General features: G+C 44.5%; 2 protein-coding genes across 2 annotated transcripts in view; both read left to right on the plus strand.

The window, feature by feature from the left end:
- LOC144529231 (uncharacterized) overlaps positions 1-16,115 on the plus strand; it is a 39,035-nt gene extending 22,920 nt beyond the window's left edge. Inside the window, 3 exon segments of the mRNA XM_078268236.1 lie at positions 993-1,142; positions 6,833-7,033; positions 11,225-16,115. Coding sequence (XP_078124362.1) covers positions 993-1,142; positions 6,833-7,033; positions 11,225-12,492 — 1,619 coding nt within the window. The 3' untranslated portion in view covers positions 12,493-16,115.
- A 6,701-nt stretch (positions 16,116-22,816) lies between these two features.
- The window catches only part of LOC144529232 (uncharacterized), a 32,251-nt gene continuing 28,332 nt past the window's right edge, over positions 22,817-26,735 (plus strand). The window contains exons 1-2 of the mRNA XM_078268237.1: positions 22,817-23,114; positions 23,216-23,273. Coding sequence (XP_078124363.1) covers positions 23,234-23,273 — 40 coding nt within the window. The 5' untranslated portion in view covers positions 22,817-23,114; positions 23,216-23,233. The remainder of the gene's footprint in view (positions 23,115-23,215; positions 23,274-26,735) is intronic.

Here is a 26,735-nt window from a genome sequence, read left to right on the forward strand (position 1 = left end):
TTACATCCTCAAGCTCCATGTTGCACTTAAGCTCCACCATACAGCCCAGCAGGCCCGGTGTGATGCTCCACCATACAGCCCAGCAGGCCCGGTGTGATGCTCCACCATACAGCCCAGCAGCCCCGGTGTGATGCTCCACCATACAGCCCAGCAGCCCCGGTGTGATGCTCCACCATATAGCCCAGCAGGCCCGGTGTGATGCTCCACCATACAGCCCAGCAGCCCCGGTGTGAAGCTACACCATATAGCCCAGCAGGCCCAGTGATGCTACACCATACAGCCCAGCAGCCCCGGTGTGAAGCTACACCATATAGCCCAGCAGGCCAGGTGTGATGCTCCACCATACAGCCCAGCAGGCCCGGTGTGATGCTCCACCATACAGCCCAGCAGCCCCGGTGTGATGCTACACCATACATTAATTCATACATTATGGCATAGCTTTCTCCCCACCCAATTAGGCTAATAAAGTAATGATTAAAAAAACCACGAATGCTTCATCAAGGGCCGGGCCGGGCCGAGGATAGTGGCGGGGGCTCGGGCTCGGGCTTGGGCTCGGGCAGAGAATCTAAACTCTAGTTAATGTTCACCTTCAGACAAACAACAAAATCAGATGAAATTACACTGCAAGACCAAAACTTGTATCTTCTGTTTGACACATTAAAAGGAAAGGGAAACAAACTACCATCATCTTTAATTTGGTTCATTGTTTTCTCAGAGCTCTGAAAATTTAATGATTTGTCTTTCTTCAAAAGTGTGTTTTAATCATTTATTCCTGCATGTTTTCCAGACGAAATCTGGAACACTTTTGGACTTTTATTTTGAAGTTCAGCAACTAAACTGCACCGGAAGCTATAGTCTTACTGCGGCTAACTTCACACTTTGAACAAGATGGCGTTTATCAGAAAGGTGTGTTAGCAGAGTGTCTTAGTTGTGTAGAGAAAGAGGTAAAATGTGTAAAGTCCAGATGCTGAGAGCGTTGGTGAAGCAGTGACTAACTGCGGCTGCTGAAGAGATATTTGGGCTGTTTGAAAGAACGATAGCAGAGTACGAGGAGGAACTTTGTCGTTCAAAAGAGGAGAACGAGCGACAACGGGAGCTACTGGACGCTGTTTTCAACCCTCAGCTTCGGTTACACAGAGCAGGTTTGGTCATTAAACCTTCAGTTGATCCTTCTCTCAGCAACGATATCACGATAAGACGTATGTAAATAAGCATGGGGTTATACGCTCTATTTGAATCTAAGGTCTTTAGAAGGCCGTTGCCAAAACCACCAGACTCCATGTAAATAATCAGTACTTTTATCATCGTAAAACACACTGCATTAAAAGTGGACAGAAACACAATAAAACTATCAAAAGCCGTCTTGGTTAATCTTTCCACTGTTCCAACAATCACCACTCTGGTTTGGTTGAAATTAACCCTTAATTCACCGATTTACATGTGAAAATATGCTGGTTCTATACACACTAAAAGTACTGATTATTTACATGGAGTCTGGTGGGTTTGGTGACGGTGATTTCGGGGCTGTTTTCTAGATAAACAAAGGTTCTTATTTAATAAATATTCCCTTAGGTCTGTATAGGTGATTGTTGCATAGTAGTGATGTTCGCCTTGGAACACAACAGCACAGTATTTTAACCACTGCGTGTGTGTGTGTGTGTGTGTGTGTGTGTGTGTGTGTGTGTGTGTGTGTGTGTATTTGTCTATAACAAGAACAAATACAAGTTCAAAAGCCATCTTGTTTCGTCTTTCCACGGTTCCAACAATCACCACTCTGGTTTGGTTGAAATAAACCTTTAATTCTAGACGTTGACCGATATGGGTTTTTCTCTGGCCGATGCCGATCTTTAGAAACCAGGGTCAGCCGATGGCCGATGAATGCTGCTGATTTATTCTGGCCGATATTTGGCCGATATGTGCTTGTTTTTAAACCGTTATTTGAAAGATAAAATGTAACACTAATATACACATATTTTTTCAACAAAAACATATTGAACACTTGTACTCTGCACTTGAATACTTAAATTAAAAATGTATAATGTAAAAACATATATTGTATAAATTATGTATAAAAATATATTAAACGAAACAGGTAAGAAGAAAATACTTTGTCAAATCAACTTTTCAATGAAGAAATAAAGTTTAGTGCACTTAGCAGCATTTATCAAACTTCTGAGAACACAAATCTGCAAACTTTCATCAATAAAATAAATGTATATTATTAATTATTTATTAAAAATATATTATTAAAAATAGTATGATCCATACAGAAAGTGACATATTAACCTCAACACTGTTTCCTCCTAACTGCTGTTGAATCACATAAGACTAGGGCTCTCTAAAATAAATTATTTTGTTTGTTAGATCATTGTTCATTTGTTGAAGTGTTTTATCTGTGTTTTGGGGATCCTACTGTTACATGTCCTGTTGCACTCATTAAGATCTCATCTGAGCAGATTTCTGTCATTTAAACAACACTGAGTTGTAATTTAATACTTGTCCAGCCAATTTAATAAAATTAAAGGTCCCATGGCATGAAAATGTCACTTTATGAGGTTTTTTAACATTAATGTGAGTTCCCCCAGCCTGCCTATGGTCCCCAGTGCTAGAAATGGTGATAGGTGTAAACCGAGCCCTGGGTATCCTGCTCTGCCTTTGAGAAAATGAAAGCTCAGATGGGCCGATCTGGAATCTTCCCTTTATGATGTCATAAGGGGAAAGGTTACCTCCCCTTTCTCTGCTTTGCCCGCCCAGAGAATTTGGCCCCCCCATGAGAGAGAGAGAGACATCATGGCTTTCAAACAAGCAAAGTGGTAGTTGGTCAAGGCCACACCCCCACCCTGCCCCCCCTCTCTCCTCCTCAATAGCATTTAAAGCTACAGACACAGAAATGGCACATCCTAAGGAAAGCTCATTGTGGGACTGGCTCTAGTGGCTGTAATTCTGCACCAAGGCTGAATTTCGGGAAAGAGACTTCAGATACAGTATTAGGGGACCATCCATCCATCCATCCATCTTCATCCGCTTATCCGGGGTCGGGTCGCGGGGGTAGCAGCTCCAGCAGGGGACCCCCAAACTTCCCTTTCCCGGGCCACATTAACCAGCTCCGTCTGGGGGATCCCGAGGCGTTCCCAGGCCAGGTTAGAGATATAATCCCTCCACCTAGTCCTGGGTCTTCCCTGAGGCCTCCTCCCAGCTGGACGTGCCTGGAACACCTCCCTAGGGAGGCGCCCAGGGGGCATCCTTACCAGATGCCCGAACCACCTCAACTGGCTCCTTTCGACGCAAAGCTCTACTCCGAGCTCCTCGCGGATAACTGAGCTTCTCACCCTATCTCTAAGGGAGACGCCAGCTACCCTCCTGAGGAAACCCATTTCGGCCGCTTGTACCCTGGATCTTGTTCTTTCGGTCATGACCCAGCCTTCATGACCATAGGTGAGGGTAGGAACAAAAACTGACCGGTAGATTGAGAGCTTTGCCTTCTGGCTCAGCTCTCTTTTCGTCACAACGGTGCGATAATTTGAATGTAATACCGCACCCGCTGTGCCGATTCTTCGACCAATCTCCCGCTCCATTGTCCCCTCACTCGCGAACAAGACCCCAAGGTACTGGAACTCCTTCACTTGGGGTAAGGACTCATTCTCTACCTGGAGAAGGCACTCCATCGGTTTGCTGCTGAGAACCATGGCCTCCGATTTAGAGGTGCTGATCCTCATCCCAGCCGCTTCACGCTCGACTGCGAACCGATCCAGTGAGTGCTGAAGGTCACAGGCCGATGATGCCATCAGGACCACATCATCTGCAAAACGCAGCGATGAGATCCCCACCCCACCGAACTGCAACCCCTCTCCACCCCGACTACGCCTCGATATCCTGTCCATAAATACTACAAACAGGATTGGTGACAAAGCGCAGCCTTGGCGGAGGCCAACTCTCACCTGAAACGAGTCCGACTTACTGCCGAGAACCCGGACACAGCTCTCGCTTTGGTCGTACAGAGATTGGATGGCCCTGAGAAGGCACCGCCTCGTACTCCCGCAGCACCTCCCACAGTATCTCCCGGGGCACCCGGTCATACGCCTTCTCCAGATCCACAAAACACATGTAGACTGGTTGGGCATACTCCCAGGCTCCCTCCAGGATCCTTGCGAGAGTAAAGATCTGGTCCGTTGTTCCACGACCAGGGACGGAATCCGCATTGTTCCTCTTCAACCTGAGATTCGACTATCGACCGAACCCTCCTTTCCAGCACCTTGGAGTAGACTTTACCGGGAGGCTGAGAAGTGTGATACCCCTGTAATTGGCACACACCCTCTGATCCCCCCTTTTTAAAAAAGGGGAACCACCACCCCGGTCTGCCACTCCTTAGGCACCGTCCCAGACTTCCACACAATGTTGAAGAGGCGTGTCAACCAAGACAACCCCTCCACACCCAGAGCTTTAAGCATTTCTGGACGGATCTCATCAATTCCTGGGGCTTTGCCACTGTGGAGTTGTTTAACTACCTCAGCAACCTCCACCAGGGAAATTGATGCCAATCCCCCCTCATCCTCCAGCTCTGCCTCTACCATAGAGGGCGTATTAGTCGGATTTAGGAGTTCCTCAAAGTGCTCCTTCCACGCTTCCCCCTCCTGAGGTGGCGAATGGTTTTCCAGAAGTACCTTGGTGCCGACCGAAAGTCCTTCTCCATGTCTTCTCCGAACTTCTCCCACACACGCTGCTTTGCCTCTTTCACGGCAGAGGCTGCAGCCCTTCGGGCCCTTCGGTCCTTGAACATTGTCCACTCGGGTTCAATGCCCCCAGCCTCCACAGGGATGCACGAAAAGCTCCGCCGGAGGTGTGAGTTGAAAGTCTGTCGGACAGGGGCCTCCTCCAGACGTTCCCAATTTACCCGCACTACCCGTTTCGGCTTACCAGGTCTGTCCAGAGTCTTCCCCCACCCCCTGACCCAACTCACCACCAGATGGTGATCGGTTGACAGCTCCGCCCCTCTCTTCACCCAAGTGTCCAAAACATACGGCCTCAGATCAGATGAAACGATTATAAAATCGATCATTGACCTTTGGCCTAGGGTGCTCTGGTACCAAGTACACTTATGAGCATCCCTATGTTCGAACATGGTGTTCGTTATAGACAATCCATGACTAGCACAGAAGTCCAACAACAAACAACCACTCTGGTTTAGATCAGGGAGACCGTTCCTCCCAATCACGCCTCTCCATGTGTCTCCATCATTACCCACGTGCGCGTTGAAGTCCTCCAGCAGAACTATGGAGTCCCCCGACTGGAGCCCCCATGCAGGACTCCACTCAAGGTCTCCAAGAAGGCCGAATACTCCGAATTCTTGTTTGGTGCATATGCACAAACAACAGTCAGAGTTTTCCTCCCACAACCCGCAGGCGTAGGGAGGCGACCCTCTCGTCCCACCGGGTTAAACTCCAACGTAGCGGCGCTCAGCCGGGGCTTGTGAGTATCCCCACACCCGCCCGGCGCCTCACACCCTGGGCAACTCCGGAGAAGAAAAGAGTCCAACCCCTATCCAGGAGTATGGTTCCAGAACCAAGACTGTGCGTAGAGGTAAGCCCCACCAGATCTAACCGGTAGCGCTCCACCTCCCGCACAAGTTCCGGCTCCTTCCCCCACAGAGAGGTGACATTCCACGTCCCCAGAGCCAGCCTCTGCTGCCCGGGTCTGGTCCGTCGAGGCCCCTGACCTTCACTGCCACCCATGTGGCAGCGCACCCGACCCCAGCGGTTCCTTCCACAGGTGGTGGGCCCATGGGATGGAGAGATGCCCGCCACGTAGCTTTTTCGGGCTGTGCCCGGCCGGGCTCCGTGGCAAACCGGACCACCAGACGCTCGCTGACGAGCCCTCCATCTGGGCCTGGCTCCAGACGGGGGCCCCGGGCTTCCTCCGGGCAGGGTCACTTCATCCCTTCCTCGATTTTTCATAGGATTTTTGAATTAGGGGACCTCTAAGACCTTTATAAAAGAGACTTCAGATACAGTATTAGGGGACCACTAAGGCCTATATAAAAGAGACTTCAGATACAGTATTAGGGGACCACTAAGGCCTATATAAAAGAGACTTCAGATACAGTATTAGAGGACCACTAAGGCCTATATAAAAGAGACTTCAGATACAGTATTAGAGGACCACTAAGGTCTAAGCATCCAAAGAGCACCACGTCATGGGACCTTTAAGGGTTTCATTCATGCTCGAGTCCATAAATGCAGTCAATGGATACAGGCACGGAGAACTGAAGGCTCTGTTAGCAACGATGCACTTCAGGCTCAGAGGCTTTCATAAGTAGTAGCATGTTGCTAGTGTTCTTGCCGTGTACTTATTGTTGTTGACGCTGTCATGCAACAATAAGTACGGGGAGCAACAATAAGTGTCAGGGGAGGGGCTGGAGGCAGTTGGTCTGGGTGCGCTGTAAAAAATGTCGCCTATTCATGTTTTTAACACTAGGCTGCCCACAGATCCGCCTGCCTATTAAGCGGCTTGATATACTCAGATATCGGCCATTGCCGATTATGTCAACCTCTACTTAATTCACCCATCTCTCTGTCTGTGTCTGTGTGTGTGTGTGTGCGTGTGCATTTGTGTGTGTGTCTGTAACAAGAACAAATACAAAATACAAAAACATGATGACAATTCAAGTCATCTGAACCGGTACTTAGACGTCATATTTTAAAATCTCCAGTTAGCTTGTAGCACTGACTTCATGTAAGGCCCTATGGGGTCTTACAGCTTTTTTTAGTCTCATTTTCACACTGCAACCCTGCAATCTCTAAGCTTTAGCTGACATTAACTTCTGTCTGTGTTTCAGCTTTGCCTCCAGACGACAAAAGCCAGATTGTTATTAAAGAGGAGCAGCAGGAGCCAGAGCCCCCCCCACACATTAAAGAGGAACAGGAGGAAATGTGGAGCAGTCAGGAGGGAGAGCAGCTTCAAGGGCTGGAGGAGGCTGATATCACCAAGTTCCCATTCACTCCTGTCCCTGTGAAGAGTGAAGATGATGAAGAGAGAGGTAGGAATGTTAACAGGGTTTTTAGGGGAAATAAAGTTGGGAGAAGCGCCGGACGGAGCCACGGTGCCTCTGCTAAATATTCTCGGGAAGGAACTTGTTTTGGTGTGTGTGTGTGTGTGTGTGTGTGTGTGTGTGTGTAGTGTTTGTGTCTTTGTCTTTGTGTGTGTGTGTGTCTGTTATTTTATTTTCAGACATGTCGCATTTCATTTAGTCGCCCGTCAGTGGCGTCATATAACCTCTCACCCTCTACTTACTCGTAACTTCTGTCAAAACACGGCACCCAGATGATATGTTCAGGAGTAATTGTAAATCATATAATGTCACAGAAAAAAATACTTGTAACCGTAATGCTGCTTTTTTGCCACGTAGCATCATTTTGTGATTGATTACATGCCACTTTGCAACACAGTAATACAACAGAGACCGTCTTTATTGATACATATCAATATCGATCCAGCTTAACGTTACTACAATGTGCTGGTTGACAAGTAGCTAACGTTAATGCTAGCTAATGCTTGGTGGATAACATTATAGGGTTACAACATCGTTCAACATGCTCAAAAAGTAATTTTTAGTATGATTGTTTTGACCATGGTTAACAGCACTGGTCTAACCCACGAATGAGTTCACCAGTAAAGTTAACGATAGCTGTATAGATAGATAGATGATTAATCTAATGCTAATTTAGCCAGCTAGCTAGCACACCCCGGTCTGTCTGCCTCACTCCCCCGGAGCAGAGAGACTCAGTCGGGATGAGAGCTGACAACTGCCCCAGGACATATAACTAGCTAGTTACCTTTAGCCCTCAGTCAGCTAGAAGCCAGCCACTTTCATTACAGCAATCCCCCCAGGCCAGCACTTAACCCCAGTGCCTGGAGCTTACGACGCTAACGGCAGTTTAATGAAGCGTTGGGAAACAGACCATATCAGACCCAGCACCCGAGTCACAACAGCGGCCATCCAAACGTTAGCTAGCTAGCTACGTCTCCATTAGCGCTAGCGGTGTCTGTGGCGAAAATCTCCTCCCAGCCGAATTTCTCCTCCCTACGCGTTTAGCTGTCTTTACGGTAAGTTAAATTAACCAGACAAAAGGTGGGTTAAGCACCAAAACAAAAAGTTAAGATTACAGAAAAGTGAAGGGGAGATCATTCCAGGCAGCTGGGAGATGTTCTGCTACTGCACAACAGGCATCGAACGTCCTCGCCATCGCGGAGATTCCCCTGGCAATCCACACCCACACCCGTCGCTCATCCTCGTTGAGTAGCTAGCTAGCGTTACAACAAACCCTGTCCGCTGGTGTTGAAACCATCCAAAAGGTGACATTGATATGTGAAATATTTTGTGTTTCAGCTACTGGCTAATGTTAACTTGCTGGATCACTAGCTAACTGGTCAGCTAAAAATAAAAATCGAATCAAGAAAAAATGTAATTATGTTGGGGAAACTGCAGCTATTTTATTAGAATAACATGAATAAACGTTACTAAACGTGGCGTGAATAAACTTGAATGGGTAAACTCGTCCGTGAAAAGATGCATTCTAACCAGCGAAGGTAACACTAAAAACTGCAACTCCCATAATACCACGCAACTTCCCAACGTCATCAAAAGTCTGTGTTTACCATCCTTTGTTTTGGTTGAGAGACCCCTAGCGGCAGAAAGTTACATATTGTGCCTTTACCCATTAAGGGACGTAAATGTCTAACTGGGAACACGCACTGAGAGCGCAGTCTCAGCCTGTATGTGTGTGTTTGAAATATCCTAAAGCTGATAAACTGACTTTTAAATAGTTACTTTGTCAAGTCGTACTTATTATTTTCAAAAATGGATAAAATTGAGCAACTCAACTGCTTCAAGAAATGCCACATTTGCGAGTGCTGACACTGTTGCGACAGCGGGTAAAGCTTGTGTAATTTGGCTATTTTTAGCCTACTTTATGAAAATGAATCACCCCCTCGCAATTTTTTCTTCGCCTCTTAGTCATTTTAAGTCTGTTAGATCTGGAATTTCTGTGATCCTGTTGCCTACAAAGACATCCAAGTGGCAGGATGTGGAATGAAGCAATCTGAGGACAGTGGTTGAATCAGACCAAAGGGTGATTTTCTCCACCTTCAAGGTCAGTTGGTCTGAGCAGCTTCATGAGCTGAGCCCCAGTTAACGCTGCGACAGTTCTAATCGGGAAAATAGATATCTGCCGTGTTACTCTGTCCTGTTTTCTCCCTTTTCATTCCAAACCACACAGTTGACAACCTGCAGGTGGAGGCGGTGGAGATAGGGTCGGACATACACGCCGCTGTGGACTTGTGTCAGTCTCGCAAGCGGTTTCAGGAAAGTGGCTGCATGTGTCCGACAATGCACAGAACATTAACCGGGACAAGCCTACAGCTGTCCGCGGACACGGAGTGCGGAAAGTGTGTCAGAGCCTCCCAGACGGTGAGCTGAGACTCTGTTTCCTGCTTGTCGGTCAAATGGTTAATGATCGGTTAACATTGACTTTCATTGTGCTTTCCTTTGGAAGGCTGGCTGCCAAAAATCGCCACTTACTAGCTAATTAATTAGCCTGAGGTAAACACTGTCTAACAGTTCACAGAAGTGACGTGGTGGCTGGCGTCTGGTGTGTGCGACAGTGTTTGTGTGTGTGTGTCGGCCAGCCCCCCGTGAAGCTCTGACATGTAGAAAGCAGAGGAACAGAAGAAAGTAGCTGCACCTTTGCAAAAATGAAGACTGAAAAACAGAACTATTTTGGTACAAACCTTTTAATGCCATGTGGCAGATGGCTATATAGATAGATATATAGATATCATTTATTAATTATATATTATTATTTTAATGGAATATTTAGTGTTTAATAAATAATTGTTAAATGTAGTACAGAGTCTGTAGTCTATCGCACAAACAAGCTATCTGTTTTTAATTTTTTAATTGCTTTTAACTTCTCTTTGATGTTTTATGTAAAGCACTTTGAATTGCCCTGTTGCTGAAATGTGCTATGCAAATAATGCTGCCTTGCCTGTCTGACTTAATGGGTTGGAGGAACGCATACTGTGCTGTGTGCAGATAACTAGGAGTTGTAATGGCTTGCCTGTGGCCGACAAAACTCATTTCGTAGTCTCTAAAGTAGAGGATGTAACTGTCGCTTTGGACGTGTTGATTCTAGTACTGCTCCACTGTATGTGAAACTAGACTGCATCCTGAGATCCGGGGAAAACTTCACTTCCGGCTCGAAGGACCAATTATTGAATAGGTATTGGACTTAGGACTGTATAGGTGATGTTTACATATAGGGATGTACTGCTTGGGGAAAGAAATAACACAGATTGCTCCATAAAAACAGACCTCAATGTCATTTACATAAGAGAATGTCAACATTGTCCAAATACAACAGTCTTACTAGAAATATAAAGGTACAGCTAAACTAGCATTAGGAAGCCACATGATGATTAGATTAGCTCTGCATCAACAAAAGTCTCACCAAAACACAGTGAAAGACTCAAATAATGTCCAGATCAGACAAAAATGATGCTCGATGGTGTTTTTTGCCCCCAGTGGCTCCTTCCAGGCAGCGTTGCGTCCGCTGCCTCCAAGGCACCTAACCTTAACCCCAAACCTAACCGTAACCAGTGCCTAATCCTAGTGCCTTCCAGGCAGCGCTGCCTGGAAGGAGCCGTTGGGGGCAAAAAAACACCGATAAACAAAAATGATTGGTTTTACTCACGGTTCATCAGACACACACAACTTGAACCATTTAAATGTAGTTAATGCCACTTCGCACTCTGTTATTCTGACAAGTTTCTTGTTATGCCTCTTAATGTGGCTATATGTAACTTTCAGTTTGTGTTGATTGTAGCGGCCACTTTGGACACAAGTGGTAGTGTTTTTACCACATCTGCTGTCGTAAAGGTCTTTTCTTTACAGTGCTTTATTGCCCACTGTATTACTGAGTTAGCATTACCCGTAGGTCATATAGTCGCGAGAAAATCATGAATTTACAATAAGGAAATACTTTACAGATGCATTGCTTACGGTAACTTAGCCTACTTATCTGAGGGCCTATTCGGGGTGGGTTTGGAATCATATACAATACCGTAATTGTCTACATCTGTTGAAAGCCCCACCGAAGTTGACTCACCTGTCGTCACTTTCAATAAGATAAGATACAGTTCCTCAACATTTCTCTGTATGTGTTCCCTGCAGATGTTGAGCAGCTGTTGGTGGTTAAAGAAGAGGTTCCCCCTAAGCAGCAGGAGTGTAGCTCCAGTGTGGACCAGCAGGAGCCAGAGCCCCCCCCACACATTAAAGAGGAACAAGAGGAACTATGTGTCAGTCAGGAGGGAGAGAAGCTTCAAGGACTGGAGGAGGCTGATATCACCAAGTTCCCATTCACTCCTGTCCCTGTAAAGAGTGAAGATGATGAAGAGAAAGCTCAGTCCTCACAGCTTCATCAAAGACAAACTCAACACATGGAAACAGAAGCTAATGGAGAGGACTGTGGAAGACCAGAACCAGCCAGGAACTCACATCCACTTTTACAACCAGAGACTGAAGACCAGACTGGAGACTCTTCTGATCCTGAGACTGATGACAGTGCTGATTGGAAGGAGACCAGAGAACCTCAGTCAACTTTAAACTCTCTGAAACATGATTCAAGATGTAAGAAAACATTCAGCTGCTCTGAGTGTGGGAAAAGATTTGGCCAAAAGGGAAATCTGAATAGACACATGATTACTCACACAGGAGAGAAACCTTTTAGCTGCTCAGTTTGTAATGAATCTTTTACACGGAGTGAAAATGTACGGTCACACATGAGAACTCACACAGGAGAAAAACCTTTTAGCTGCTCAGTTTGTAAAAAATCATTTACACAGAGTGGAGATTTACTAAAACACATGAGAACTCACACAGGAGAAAAACCTTTCAGCTGCTCAGTCTGTAAGAAATCTTTTACAGAGAGAGGAAGTTTACGGTCACACATGGTAGTCCACACAGGAGAAAAACTTTTCAGCTGCTCAGTCTGTAAGAAATCTTTTACAGAGAGGGGAAGTTTACGGTCACACATGGTAGTCCACACAGGAGAAAAACCTTTCAGCTGCTCAGTCTGTAAGAAATCTTTTACACAGAGAGGAAGTTTACGGTCACACATGGTAGTCCACACAGGAGAAAAACCTTTCAGCTGCTCAGTCTGTAAGAAATCTTTTACACAGAGAGGAAGTTTACGGTCACACATGGCTGTAGTCCACATAGGAGAGAAAAGATTCAGTTGCACTGTTTGTAACAAAAGATTTTCCCGGCGTTCTCGTGTCAAAACACATAAATGTGTTGGTCAGATGGAAACAGAAGCTGATGGAGAGGACTGTGGAGGACCAGAACCAGCCAGGAACTCACATCCACATCCACTTTTACAACCAGAGACTGAAGACCAGACTGGAGACTCTTCTGAACCTGAGACTGGTGACATGGAATAATGTTTGTGCCTTTAAATCCAAGCAAAACTTCTCAAGTATCAAACAAAAATTATCATGTATCAACATCTAGATAGAAGACGTTATATTGTGTGGTAGGAAAAAGTACACTCTTATTTTAACCCTCCTGTTTTCCTCGGGTCAAATATGACCCATTTTCAAAAAGTTTCGATATCAGAAATTTGGGTTTCTTTCAACTAGGCCTGTCACGATAACAAATTCTGCTGGACGATAAATTGTCCCAGAAATTATTGCGATAAACGATAATATTGTCGTTCTGAGACCATTTTCATCTAATATGATTTTTTTTAATTTTTTTTATGATGACCACGTTTATTTCACACGTCATCAATGTATCATTAAACATGATAATGGGATAATGATGCAGGTACACCTGAAGATCAGTAAACATTTATTTCTAAAGAATATTTAACACTGTAACTGGAAGACATTTTAAATACACAATAAATTACAAACAACCAAAAACAATAAAATGGTCTCTCAGTCTCTGTTAACAAAAAATGCACTTGAATAAATACCAAACGCAACCAAAAACAAATAAAATGGATGTAAACAAAATTGCACTTCAAAAAATATTAAACCTTAGGCTCAGACAAAGAGTGATACATTCCTTAACAGCCAAAACTGCCAGTTAGGACCTTTGTAAACAAAAAGTGCAAAAGATGCCTCAACAGGCCATATGCAAAAAGCTTTTTAAAAATAATTTCTCCAGCATAAAGCTTTGTTCAAATAAAGCAAAAGTTAATTGCAGTCTATGTCCACAGAGAGAGAGAGAGAGAGAGAGAGATTTTATGGCAGATTCCGAGCCAAGTCCACCAACATGTTGACTTTGTGTGGCTTAAGGCAGGATCTCTCAGGCGTAGCAATGTTGCCAGCTGTGCTAAACATTCTCTCTGAGCTGGTGCTTGTTGCACAAATGCACATGTATTTTTGGGCCAACTTGGCCATCAAAGGATATCTTCTTTGATTGTCATGCCACCACATCAAGGGATCACAAGATGCATCAAGTGCATCTTCTTGGAGGAACTTGGTCAGCTCTGCATTAGCCTGCACTCTGTTTGGAAATGCAGCCTGGGCCTGACTGAGATGACGAGCTCTTCTGTTTTGAAGAAGGTCACTCAGCCTCTTCTTCTTGGTGGGTGCGGCAGCAGTAGGTTCATCCTTGTTTCCTCCAGCGGCTTTGCTGCAGCTCTCACCACTGGTACCTTCTCCACTTCCTTCTGGTCCAAAGTCCACTAGCTCTTGCACAAGCTGATGTTTGACATCATCCAATGCACATGCCTCCTCCATGCTACCACGATACCTTGGATCCAAGATGGTGGCCTTTCTCAGGAGAACTTGGATTGCAGATGAGCTGTATTTTTCAGTCAGTACCCTGCGCATGTTTTGGTTAATACTGGCTGTCAGTGCAGTGTCACCAGGGCCTGGAGAGAGGTCGTCTTTAATCAGTTCCAGCACAGGCTTAACTGAGGACACCGTGACGTATTTTTCCCCTGAGAGGATGTCTGTAAAGTCAGCCAGTGGTTTCATTGTTGCGTTGATGGACTCCAACACAGAAACATCCTGCCAGGTTGGGTTGAGGTGGCTATGTTTTCTGTCTTCAACCAGGACACGTCTTATGGCTGGGAGTTGCTCCAGCACCCTCTCTACCATCTTCTGCTTAGTGCCCCATCGTGTGACAACATCCTGTGTGAAAGATAATATTGTTCTTGTTCATTAGTTAGTCTATATCAACATTCTTAACCAAATAACTACCTTTTACATTTCCATTATTTATCATTATTAATTTGTATGTTATATGTTTATATGCCAGTGCATACTAAAAGACTAGATACCTACAGGTTATTCTACAGGCTACTATAAAATAAAAATAAAAACTCTTTAAATAGTTTAATTTGCAACACAAAATATCAATGAATTAAACATCACTCACCAGTATTAGACTGTGTGGGGGAGATTAGCCTCACGTTGTGCCTTCCTCAGGTCTCTCCTCTTAAGCCAGCTCAGGTTGAATGCGTTGACCAAACTTTTACAGAGTCCTATGGCACACGCTGTCCGATCTTTGTTGCTGTCCAGACCATGGGACACAGTGAGATGGAGGTTGTGGCCAAAGCAATTGAGCCATGGCCAGCCAAGATCCCTTATTGCAGCAGCAATGTTAGCACCATTGTCTGTAGTGATGCAGACTAGTTTGTGCTCATCCAGTCCCCAGTCTGCTAAAGCAGACTTCAGGTTTTCTCCAAGGGTGTCAGCAGTATGGTTATCTGGGACATATCTGGTCTCTAAACACTTGGATGCAGGCTCCAGTCAGCAGTTATGTAGTGTATAGTCAAGCTCATATAGGGGGTCATGTTTGAACTTGACCACATATCCGTAGTGGCAGAGTAAAATTGGATGTCTTTGATCTCCTTTAGTATGTCGTCTTTCACGCTGTTGTACAGTTGTGGAATTGCCGTATGTGACACGTATGTTCTCCCTGACTGGCTGTCAAATGTTTGCAGCATTTATCGAAATGCTGGCTTTTCAACAATACTAAAGGGCAGCATCTCTTTAGCAATTAAGCGAACTACACTGTCTGTGAGTGCACACAACTTTGTGCTGTCCTGTTTGTACTTTGTTTGTCGACTAAACGCCCCAGTGATTGTGTACTGGGAAGACGGAGACGGCCCGTCTGTTGTAGTTTTTTTTTCCCAGCTGGGAAAACTGCACCGGATGATTGCGTTTTAGGTGCATATGCATGTTTGTTGTGTTACCGCTTTTAGTTGCTACTGTTTTACAACAAATGCGACATACCGGCTCGCTCAGGTTAAGTGGTTCACCACGGTCATTCAGTTTGAATCTGAAGTCCCACACTGCAGCTGTCGCATTTGGCTTTGAAACCAATTCCATCTTTTTCTTTTTTTATTCCTCCAACTCTGTCAGGAGTTTCAGGGGATGTGGGACCCAAATGCAAGATGGCAGAAACAAGAGTAATCTCAAGGATTTAGTTAAATGAAATCCAACGAACAAAAGGTGTCCTGGAACAGCAGGCAAACATCCAACAAAAACAGGAACAGGCAAAACACAGAGACAAACAGGGTAGATGCCACCCAGGCACTCCAAACAACATACAATGATCTGACACCGGACAAGGGGAACACAAAGACTAAATACAGAGGGTACCGAGGTAACAAGAGGCAGGTGACACAAGGGCTGGGAAACAGGTGGAAAACATCAGGCAATCACAAGAGCGGGAAAACACAGGGAGTAAAACTAGACAAGACAGAGAACAGACTATCAAAATAAAACAGGAAACAGAACATAAAACAAGACCAATAATCACGCAACAGAAGGAAACAAGACATGACAGAAAACCAGGCTACAATAAGACAAGACAAAACACCAAAACCATAACAAACTCACAACTAGTGTCTTCTCTCTCTCTCTCTCTCTCTCTCTCTCTCTCTCTCTCTCTCTCTCTCTCTCTCTCTCTCTCTCCCAAAGAGACTGGATGACCACTCTCGGTTCCTTATCATAGGAAGAGTAAACCCTCTTGTCAGTTGCATGATCTTTGTGTGGGAAGGCGGGACTGCTGGCGGAGAGAGAGAGAGAGAGAGAGAGATACAGAGAGAGAGAGAGAGAGAGAGACAGAGAGAGAGAGAGGGAGAGAGAGACGGAGAGGGAGAGAGAGAGAGAGAGAGACAGAGAGAGAGAGACGGAGAGAGAGAGAGAGAGACGGAAAACAAACAAGCATGCAAATGGTAATTAACGTGGCCGAAAAAATTATCGAGGTCATTTTTTTTATCGTGCGATTAATTGATTTATTGACTATCGCGACTTTCAACCAAATTGTAAAAAAAAAAGGTTTAAATTTTCATCCATCCATCTTCATCCGCTTATCCGGGGTCGGGTCGCGGGGGTAGCAGCTCCAGCAGGGGACCCCAAACTTCCCTTTCCCGGGCCACATTAACCAGCTCCGACTGGGGGATCCCGAGGCGTTCCCAGGCCAGGTTAGAGATATAATCCCTCCACCTAGTCCTGGGTCTCCCCCGAGACCTCCTCCCAGCTGAACGTCCCTCCACCTAGTCCTGGGTCTCCCCCGAGGCCTCCTCCCAGCTGGACGTCCCTCCACCTAGTCCTGGGTCTCCCCCGAGGCCTCCTCCCAGCTGGACGTCCCTCCACCTAGTCCTGGGTCTTCCCCGAGGCCTCCTCCCAGCTGGATGTGCCTGGAACACCTCCCTAGGGAGGCGCCCAGGGGGCATCCTTACCAGATGCCCGAACCACCTCAACTGGCTCCTTTCGACGCAGAGGAGCAGCGGCTCTACTCCGAGCTCCTCACGGATAACTGAGCTTCTCACCCTATCTCTAAGGGAGACGCCAGCTACCCTCCTGAGGAAACCCATTTCGGCCGCTTGTACCCTGGATCTTGTTCTTTCGGTCATGACCTCCAGCCTTCATGACCATAGGTGAGGGTAGGAACGAAAACTGACCGGTAGATCGAGAGCTTTGCCTTCTGGCTCAGCTCTCTTTTCGTCACAACGGTGCGATAAATTGAATGTAATACCGCACCTGCTGTGCCGATTCTCCAACCAATCTCCCGCTCCATTGTCCCCTCACTCGCGAACAAGACCCCAAGGTACTTGAACTCCTTCACTTGGGGTAAGGACTCATTCCCTACCTGGAGAAGGCACTCCATCGGTTTCCTGCTGAGAACCATGGCCTCCGATTTAGAGGTGCTGATCCTCATCCCAGCCGCTTCACACTCGGCTGCGAACCGATCCAGTGAGTGCTGAAGGTCACAGGCCGATGATGCCATCAGGACCACATCATCTGCAAAAAGCAGCGATGAGATCCCCACCCCACCGAACTGCAACCCCTCTCCACCCCGACTACGCCTCGATATCCTGTCCATAAATACTACAAACAGGATTGGTGACAAAGTGCAGCCCTGGCGGAGGCCAACTCTCACCTGAAACGAGTCCGACTTACTGCCGAGAACCCGGACAATTTTGACCCAAAAAAATAAAAAGTTGCGGGAAGAAAACACATGGGTTAAATATTTTATTAGATATGGTTTGTTTTGTTTTTTGTTATGTCTGTCATATAATCATTTATAATCAAGAAATCAGACAAATGTAACCACCTGATATTTTATAGGGCCCACACATATATTCACTTCTTTCTAAGTAACGTATGTTTAGCAAGATTCACTATTAATCATGTATCAATATGGGAGTTTATTCAATACACATTGGGTTCATGTTTTAATTTTGTGTATCATGTTTAAGGACAATTTAGGCCCAGCAGTCTCAGAGAGGAGACTTTTCTCTCTGTGTCAGGGAGACGGGAAGTGCAGGTTGAAAGCTATCTTTAGTTTAAACAAGGGAGATGTGATGGAGGTAGCATAGGGAAGTTAGCCTAGCAAGGTGTTTCCTGTCAGGGAGAGGAGGAGTTTTCTCTTTGAATCAAAGCTGAGATGGACATATTATGATCTGTATAAAACTATAAAAACTCACTTGTGCATTGCTATGTTCCAGGGTAATATGATCAGTGACACCAACATGATTAAGGTCTTGTTGGTATGTTAGTAGTTATTGTCTGGGTCACAACGACCTAGGTGTACTTAAGAAAAGGAAGCTGAGAGGACTGTTAGAAGTAAAAAATATCACCAGTTCAGGTCCATCTAAAGATGTAACGAACATCAGGTAACTGTGGGCGTGAATGTGTCCAACTGACACCGACCACAACGCTGTATAAGAAGAGAGTCATATGAAACTTAGGATTCAGTTGTCTGTTCGACTGACTATCACCGGTGGTCAGTTGATGTGTCCGAGGCAGCTCGGTTTGTTTGTTAAAATGTAAGAAATAAATCTGCATGGAGTGAATATCAACAGTCTCTGGAGTCTTCATGGTGTCCTCACGCATAGAAATAAAATGAATAGAAAGGCCATTGGACTGTTTGCTGTGGTCATTTGATGGATACACAACAAAATGGCGATTGTTGTTAGTTGTCACAGTGACAATATGCGTCAGTGGGGCCGTAAACTGTCGAAGCTCGCTGGGAGGAGAGCTGCCCGACGCAGCTCGAGTGACGGTCTCGGAGGGAACGAGGAGGAACAGTTGACCCAGCAACGGGTCAGCGGACCGCTAACGTTAAACCCAGCAGCAGTGAGTCAGCGGACCGCTAACGTTAGACCCAGCGGCAGAGGGTCAGCGGACCGCTAACGTTAGACCCAGCGGCAGCGGGTCAGCGGACCGCTAACGTTAGACCCAGCAGCAGTGGGTCAGCGGACCGCTAACGTTAGACCCAGCAGCAGTGGGTCAGGGGACCGCTAATGTTAGACCCAGCGGCAGCGAGTCAGCGGACCGCTAACGTTAGACCCAGCAGCAGTGGGTCAGCAGACCGCTAACGTTAGACCCAGCAGCAGAGGGTCAGCGGACCGCTAACGTTAGACCCAGCGGTGGTGGGTCGGAGTTAGAAATCTACTGATGGTAATTGTATTGACATGGCTTTAGTTAAAAACATTGTACATAGTATAGTGAAACCCCTGACTCATATATTTAATCAATCATTACAAACAGGCTTTTTTTTTAATCAAATGAAAGTTGCGAAGGTCATTCCCATCTACAAAAATGGAGATAAGCACACTTTCTCAAACTACAGACCAATTTCTCTCCTTCCACAGTTCTCAAAAATATTAGAAAAGCTTTATATCCATAGATTTCATCATTTCATATAAAAACACAATCTAATGAGTGAACATCAACATGGCTTCAGATCAAACTACTACAATGGCAGTGATGGAGCTAACAGAAGAAAGATCTACAGCTATGGATAATGAGGAATTCACTGTAGGCGTTTTCATAGATCTATAAAAAAAAAAAAAAAAGCCTTTGATACAATAACCATAAACTGTTAATGACCAAACTGGAAAAATGTGGGATTAGGGGAGTAGCACACCGATGGCTCAGTAGTTACCTGGAAAATAGATACCAAAACAACAAGAAGTCTGATTTATTGAGGGCTATATGCAGTGCCCTGGGCAACAAGACTGAAATCAAGCAGACAGCTAGGGAAGCTTTAACTTAAAACTTATTATTTCTAAAATGCAAAATGTGAAATTATCACATCATCATCATGAAGCAGGCAATTAGTGTGTATGGAGTCAAAGTAAACCTACACTGTTAAATGTAGTTCAAAGTCAAGATCATGTTTATTGTTTCACAATCAACTATATCAACATTTTATGTTGAGGCACTGCTATACTTATTTTATTTTAACAAATGGGCCTTACAACTGGCCTCTTCCTCCCTGTCATCTTCATCCTCTTGGCCTGATAACTCTCTGCCTCTGTCCCTCTCTCTGAATCTGCAGCCTCCTCTTCATCCCTCACAGTCAAGTCTTCCTTTCCCTTTTCTCTTTCACTTATTTCTACATCTCCTTCTGTGGTCTTCTCCTGCTCTGCCCTGACTGGTCTCTCCAGTTTCCTGCCTTCTCCTTCTTCATCTCCCTCCTTCTCTTCCTCCTGTGCACTACACAGTATTTGAATACAAGTGATCGGTCTCAGCGAGCACTGCGTAATGTGTTGTAACGTAACGCCAACGAAATGGCGACCCTCTGTAAACGTCTGTAAATGAATTCAAACATGCCAGTTTGTAATATTTTGTATTATGCTGTTCTTGTCTTTACTAATATCAAAACTAAGCTCTTACAAATCACGAGGGAGCGATTTGACTTTTGGCTAACGTGATAGACGCGCTGTTGACGCTGACTCCCCTTTAACATCCATTACATTCATTACAAAATTTAACTTTAAATTGAACGTGTGTTTAAACTTCACCTGGGGAAACTGACTTCACCTTCAGAGGCTCGGGGGGGCAGCTCAGTCGCTCCAGTCTTTGCCGGGATGCAGGGCCACCACACCGCAGCAGACTCGCTGTGACAGACCGTGGTCAAGTTGATTTTATATTGGACGTTGGATATTCAACACATTCGAAAAATCTATTATGCAGCTTGACCTTCCAATATAAAACCAACTTTACCACGGTCTGTGACAGCTCATCCTCGCTCGCTGCGCAGGAAGCTACAGTTTTTGACGTGATTTAACAATATTATGATTGAACGGGTTGCAAACATCTGCATATAGTTAGGAAAGTGAGGACTGCGTTTATAATGTGATCTAACATAATATTTGACAGAGCCCAGGGCCCCTTAGATGTCCTGTGCCCCTGGGCAAGTGACCATTTGCCCTAATGGTTAATCCGGTGTTCTGTCGATCTATGCTACCTATCGAGATGTGCTACTTAGCGCTTCTGCGCATGCGCACGACCCACAAACGTGGTCTGATTCCCCGCCCATAAATCTATGCAACCTTGCGGTCGGGCATGCGGTCGATACTGTTACGTTTACGTTATAGAAATAACACATTGTACTGTATTTGTGGTAATAATAAATGTTTTAATAGAATATCAAAATATGCTCCTTATCTCCTGACAGTACACATGGAGTGAGTAGTGGTGCAACATATAATGAGTCTGTTGGGGGAGCATTATTTGATAGGGTGTATTTGTCTATCAGAATAAGACATACATACGATGTCAATACTGTTATACCTCTATGGGATTCAGCCTGCCTGCACAAATGGAAATGGGAACACATAAGGAAGCACATTTCAATAGGGCAGCGCGACTCCATAGACTCTACTATCGATTTGTGCTACGGTAGCATTTTTCGACAAGGCAGCATAGATCGTCAGAAGACCGGCTCTGGAAAGACAAGGCTGTCCTGAACAAACCCGCCAGTTTAAAATAGTTTAGACAGCAGTGTTTTGCTGCCTCCAGCTTCTTTTGAAACAACTTTTCTTATGCTGAGAGTCAAAAATAACACACCTTTGACGTTCTGTGTGTGTGTGTGTGTGTGTGTGTGTGTGTCACGTTAGGTCACAGCAGTTTCCTGCGGCGTCGCTATGTCAATTAGCCACGCTCGCCTCAGGTATGAGGCGGTACTAAATCTGCAATGGAAAAAGGAGGACGGGGTCGAGCCGAGTAGAGTAGAGTCGAGCAGGTACCATGTAATGGAAAAATGCCATAAGTAACAACAGTGTTAGCCACGATGCTAACGGCATTGATAACTAAGCCAAACGGTGCTGTCACTACTATTTTAGTGATTTAAAAGCAACCTGTTTCTTGCAGATTGTCACATTACTGAGAATACAGCTACTAGAAGGTAATATATGAAGTAGAAGCTCACTCTGACAGCTGTATGGCAGCTAACATATAAAGTTTAGCTTTCTTTATGAAGCTCCCAGCTAAGCTAACGTTACTATAACTCGCAACACAGTTAGGATTTTAAAGTCATGTTAAAACTGTTTCCCATCTTTCTTCAGATGTCCAGCCGCAGCCTGTCACTCCCCCCTGTACTAACGTTACTCTGTACGTAACGTTAGCTTAGACCTCACAATGCCTTGTGTTTCTCACTCCCGCTAACTTATTGTTCATAAGACGTGACATGAGTGACACATGCGGGTAGGCCAAGGCGAGAAGAGGGAGATTAGCTAACGTTAACCAACATATTTATTAAAAAAATGTCACGTTTGAATAGTAATTTCAGCATTCGAATAGCATTGCTTTTTTATTATTCACATTATTTGACTTTCAGTATTCGTTCCAACAGCCCTGATGGAAAGGCCATTGGACTGTTTACTGTGGTCATTTGATGGGTACACAACAACATGGCGATTGCTGTTAGTTGTCCAGTGACAATACGCGTCAGTGAGGCCGTAAACTTTGTCGAAGCTCGCTGGGAGGAGAGCCGCCCGATGCAGCTCAGGAGACGTTCTCGGAGGGAATGAGGAGGAACAGTTAGACCCAGCGACAACGGGTCAGTGGACCGCTAACGTTAGACCCAGCGGGAATGGGTCAGCGGCAAGGGGGTAAACCTCTCTCCATGTACACGTTCAAACGAGGCCAAGTGTTGTCAATCTGTCGTTTCTCAATATGCAACCACACAACCCTACAGCAGAAAACACCGTCAAAATCTCCCCAAAAAAACATTTACCGATCAATCAATGGATCAAGTTACTATTCCATCATTTCCTTAATGAAATAATTTGTTTATGTATTAATTCTGTTACTGATATTTTAACTAGATATCTGATTCTAGCAGCGTTACAGCTGTAACATTATTTATTTAAACACAGAAGAGCTTAAATGTTGTTTAAGTGTAAGGTATGTTACCTCTCAGTTGAAGGTTAAGAGGAAGTTACAGTAAACCATAGAGCTTTTATTGTGAAGGGGAAAAGCGGAAGTGGATAAAGTGTAGTATTGACTGTGTTGTGGGTGAATAAAGTGAGACGTGCAGTGCCGTCTCTGTTCCGGCATCGGACGCCCGTGTTTCTTTATTTTATAGTCAAACTTGAGTCTAGACAACGTAACATTTGCCCGGAAGTTGTTGGTACGACCCGTAATACCGTCCGTCCCCGGAACTAACGTTAACTGTTTGTGTAGTCACATCGTGATGAGAACGGCGGAGTAAAAGGCGCCAGTGTTTAGTTTCTTAAGAAGAAAGAAAGGTCCCAAACTGCTGGATGTGGTTTTAAAAGCTGGAACAAAGCTACACAGAGCAGGTTTGTTTTCTCTTTTAATGTCGCAGGGAGTCGGTGCTAAAGCTAAGGTTAGCCGCTAGCAGCTAGCTCCTGCTAACGTCTTGTTGTATTTCCTGAAACAGGTCGGGGGGAACTTTAACATGAAGTCTGAGAGGAAGCTGTCAGCGGACCAGGGGACAGGTGGGACACGTTTACATCTGAAATATATAGAAATATATACAAGATATGTGTGTGTACATGGATATTGAAGCTATGTGTGTGTACATGGATATAGAAGTTATGTGTGTGTACATGTATATAGAAGCTGTGTGTATATATATATATATGTATATTAAAGCTTACACACACAGCTTCTATATCCATGTATACACACATAGCTTCTATATACATGTATACACACACAGCTTCTATATCCATGTATACACACATAGCTTCTATATATATGTATACACACATAGCTTATGTGTGTATACATATAGAAGCTGTTTCCATGGCTCGTAAAAGGAATATTCCACTGATACAATGTATGTGCACGAGGACTGCACGTTGGGCACAGTGAAGCAGACAAATCGCGCCGCCTTGTCGTGGATAAACGTTTGGAGGCCTGTGATGTACTATGTGTTCAAGAAAGTTTTTTTTTTTTATCAAAGCAGGATTTAGAGGGTCTATATTCCCTGCAGAAAGACTTTTATGGGGCGGGTGAATTTACTACTGACCTGAGTACCAGGATAGTTCATGGTAGATGTGATGAGCTGGTTATTGTGGTTAGACTGGATGCTGATTGGGCCATAGGAATTGAGTTTAATTGTGGTAATAAAAACTTCAATATCTTAAACATTTATACACCCTATGAGTGTTCTCAAAATGAAGATGAATATCTTAATAGATCGGCTTGTGTCATGTCTTTCATTCAAGATGATGCTTCCATGTGCTTCTTTATTGTGGGAGATATGAATGCAGATGTTTCCGATGGCAGCTCCTTATTTGCCAAATATTTAATGCAGTTTTGTTCTGATAATGGTCTGATTCTTTCTAGCAAAGTACTCTTGCCTGATAGTAGCTACACTTACATCAGTGAGGCATGGTACGCAACCTCATGGCTAGATCACTGCATTTGCACGGTTGATGCACATGATTCTTTAGAGGCCATGAGAATTAATTATGAATTTGCCACTACTGAGCCTTTTTCTTTATCTGTAAATCTAGGAAATATACCTACTCTCGTGTCTGTAGATAACAACATGTGTGTGGGGAAAATAGATTGGTCTAACCTGACTGAGGAGGATTTGAAAGAATACTGTATTCAGTATTAACTGGGAGATAAGAAACTAACCTAACAAACTAAAGGGCAAAACAAATGACAAAAGACTTCCCTCCCTAACTAACAGAACAGGAGAAACCAAGATTAACACACCTGGCGGTCCACCCTCACCAAACAAAACACAAACAATATCTAATCTAAACCAAAGTTGCACAAAGCAAAAGTGTGGCCGGTTGGGAGATGAGGAGGACGAGGAAGGCCTGCTGCCCACCGACGGCCACCATCTTGGCTCCTTATATCTGGGTGGTTTCCCCAGCTGCAGCCAATCACAGGTTCGGGCCTGAAACCTCTCCACCAATCCTCTTACGGCTATGGCACACACCTATTTGCATGTGAAATTGAACACAACAGAAAAAAAAACACAGGGCACACACAGCAGACCAAAGAAACAATATGACCACAGTCATAACACTACTTTCACATCCATATTGTGCTACATTCCTGCTAGTGTGCAAATGTGTGCATCAAAATAAAATAGGTCCTCTTATTCACCAAAATTCAGTGCATCTCCTGAAAGAATAAATAAAACAATAAAGAAAATGTAGCAAAACTTCAACAGGGCACTGTTTTCCATTTTACATTGAGTAAATATATTTAAGGAAGCAAAATATAAACTTGCATTGTACCTGCATAATGGATGTGAATAAAACTCAAAATATACAATCAATACAAAACAAATATTCCATAACCGAATGTAACCAAATGAGAACATTTCAAGGCAGAACTATGCAGAAAAGACAAATTTACAGGTTTTTGGAAAGAAACCCTAACCTGTCAACATTTTCTGGCTTGAGGGATGAGCGAAGGCAGGTCACCACATTCCCCCCCTGTGCTGAACACCCTCTCAGCGGGAGAACTTGTAGCCGGGATGCATAAGTACTTCTTTGCCAGTTTTGAGAGACGTGGGAAGAGTCTCTGATGTTCCCTCCACCAGTCAAGCGGGTCCTCCTCACTGTCTGTTACCTGATTGTAGGTACGACTGTAGCTCAGAAGATATGGCTTGTTGTTCTTGGAGAGGACTGACTCTTTGTGTGGCTCCCTCAGCAGTCTTGAAGAAACTCCCCAAGGTTTTTTTCTTTTTTGTAGTGGGTGCATCCTCAGCAGTCTCACCATGGGGATCAGCTGGGCCCATGTCCTTGAAGAGTGTAGTAAATAAGATATGAATAATGAATAGCCCTAATAATCTAAAGGTATTTCCAGAGAGTACATTACACACCACTGGATTTCATATCATTTTAATCTATTTAAAATCATTAATTTATCATACATTCTGTGTATCTAACATCAATATAATTACTTACAGCCATGGCTGCAGGTGCAGTCCTCGCCATTTCAGAAGTCAGTCTGGTATGAATTGGTGCAACATTTTCCTCACTGACGTAGCTCAGCTTGAACCGTAGATCAAGCACAGAAGCCATAACAAGCAGTTCTTGTGTCAGAGGGTCATCGTATCTTTCATCCAGATAGCTCAGGATTTTTGTCTTGATGGTGCAGGTTAGGTCTGTCTCATCATCGTTCACTTTCAAGATGGAGGCTCTGAAAAGGTGGAGGACTGGCTTCACAAAGGAAACGCTGACATACTTCTCACTGGAAAGCGCATCAGTAAATTCCGATAGAGGGCTGAGGGATTTGTTGATGGCCTCGAGGACGTCTGTGTCCTGCCAGGTGGGGATGAGGTGTCAGGCTTTTCTGTCATCGGACAAGACCTGAGAAATCGCCCTCTACTGCTCCAGGACTCGTGCAATCATTGCCTGCCTTGATCCTCACCTTGTGGGACACTCTGTCTTCAGTGTATGCTCTGGAAGCTTCAGTTCTCTTTGTGCCTGTGTTAGCTGCTTTTTACGTCGCCAGCTGTAAGAGAAACTGCTTACCAGCTTTTTGCAAAGACCAACTGCTCTGTAAAGCCGAGGATCTCTCATTGCATACTCTAAGAAAGAACATAAATCATATGTAAAATTAAACTACAGATTTCATAAACAACCCCAATCATATTATTCAAGATTTAAGTTAGTTAAATCTTATGTCAGACAACATGAGTAAAACTGTTTGGATTTGGTTTCTCAACACTGGCAGAAATAACAGTTGTTATATTAGGCTACTATTGTTATTATCAGTAACATAGTCACACACATTAGCACAATAAGTACTGATCAACTACAATTAATGATCACAAATAGCATAATAGTTCAATTAATTATATATATATTATTTAATTTATATATATAATGTATGTATGTGTATATATATACAGTAGAGACAAACAAGTATTTAGTCAGCCACCAATTGTGCAAGTTCTCCCACTTAAAAGATGAGAGAGGCCT

This window comes from Sander vitreus, chromosome 14 (genome assembly GCF_031162955.1).
Source record: "Sander vitreus isolate 19-12246 chromosome 14, sanVit1, whole genome shotgun sequence".
NCBI lineage: Eukaryota > Metazoa > Chordata > Actinopteri > Perciformes > Percidae > Sander > Sander vitreus.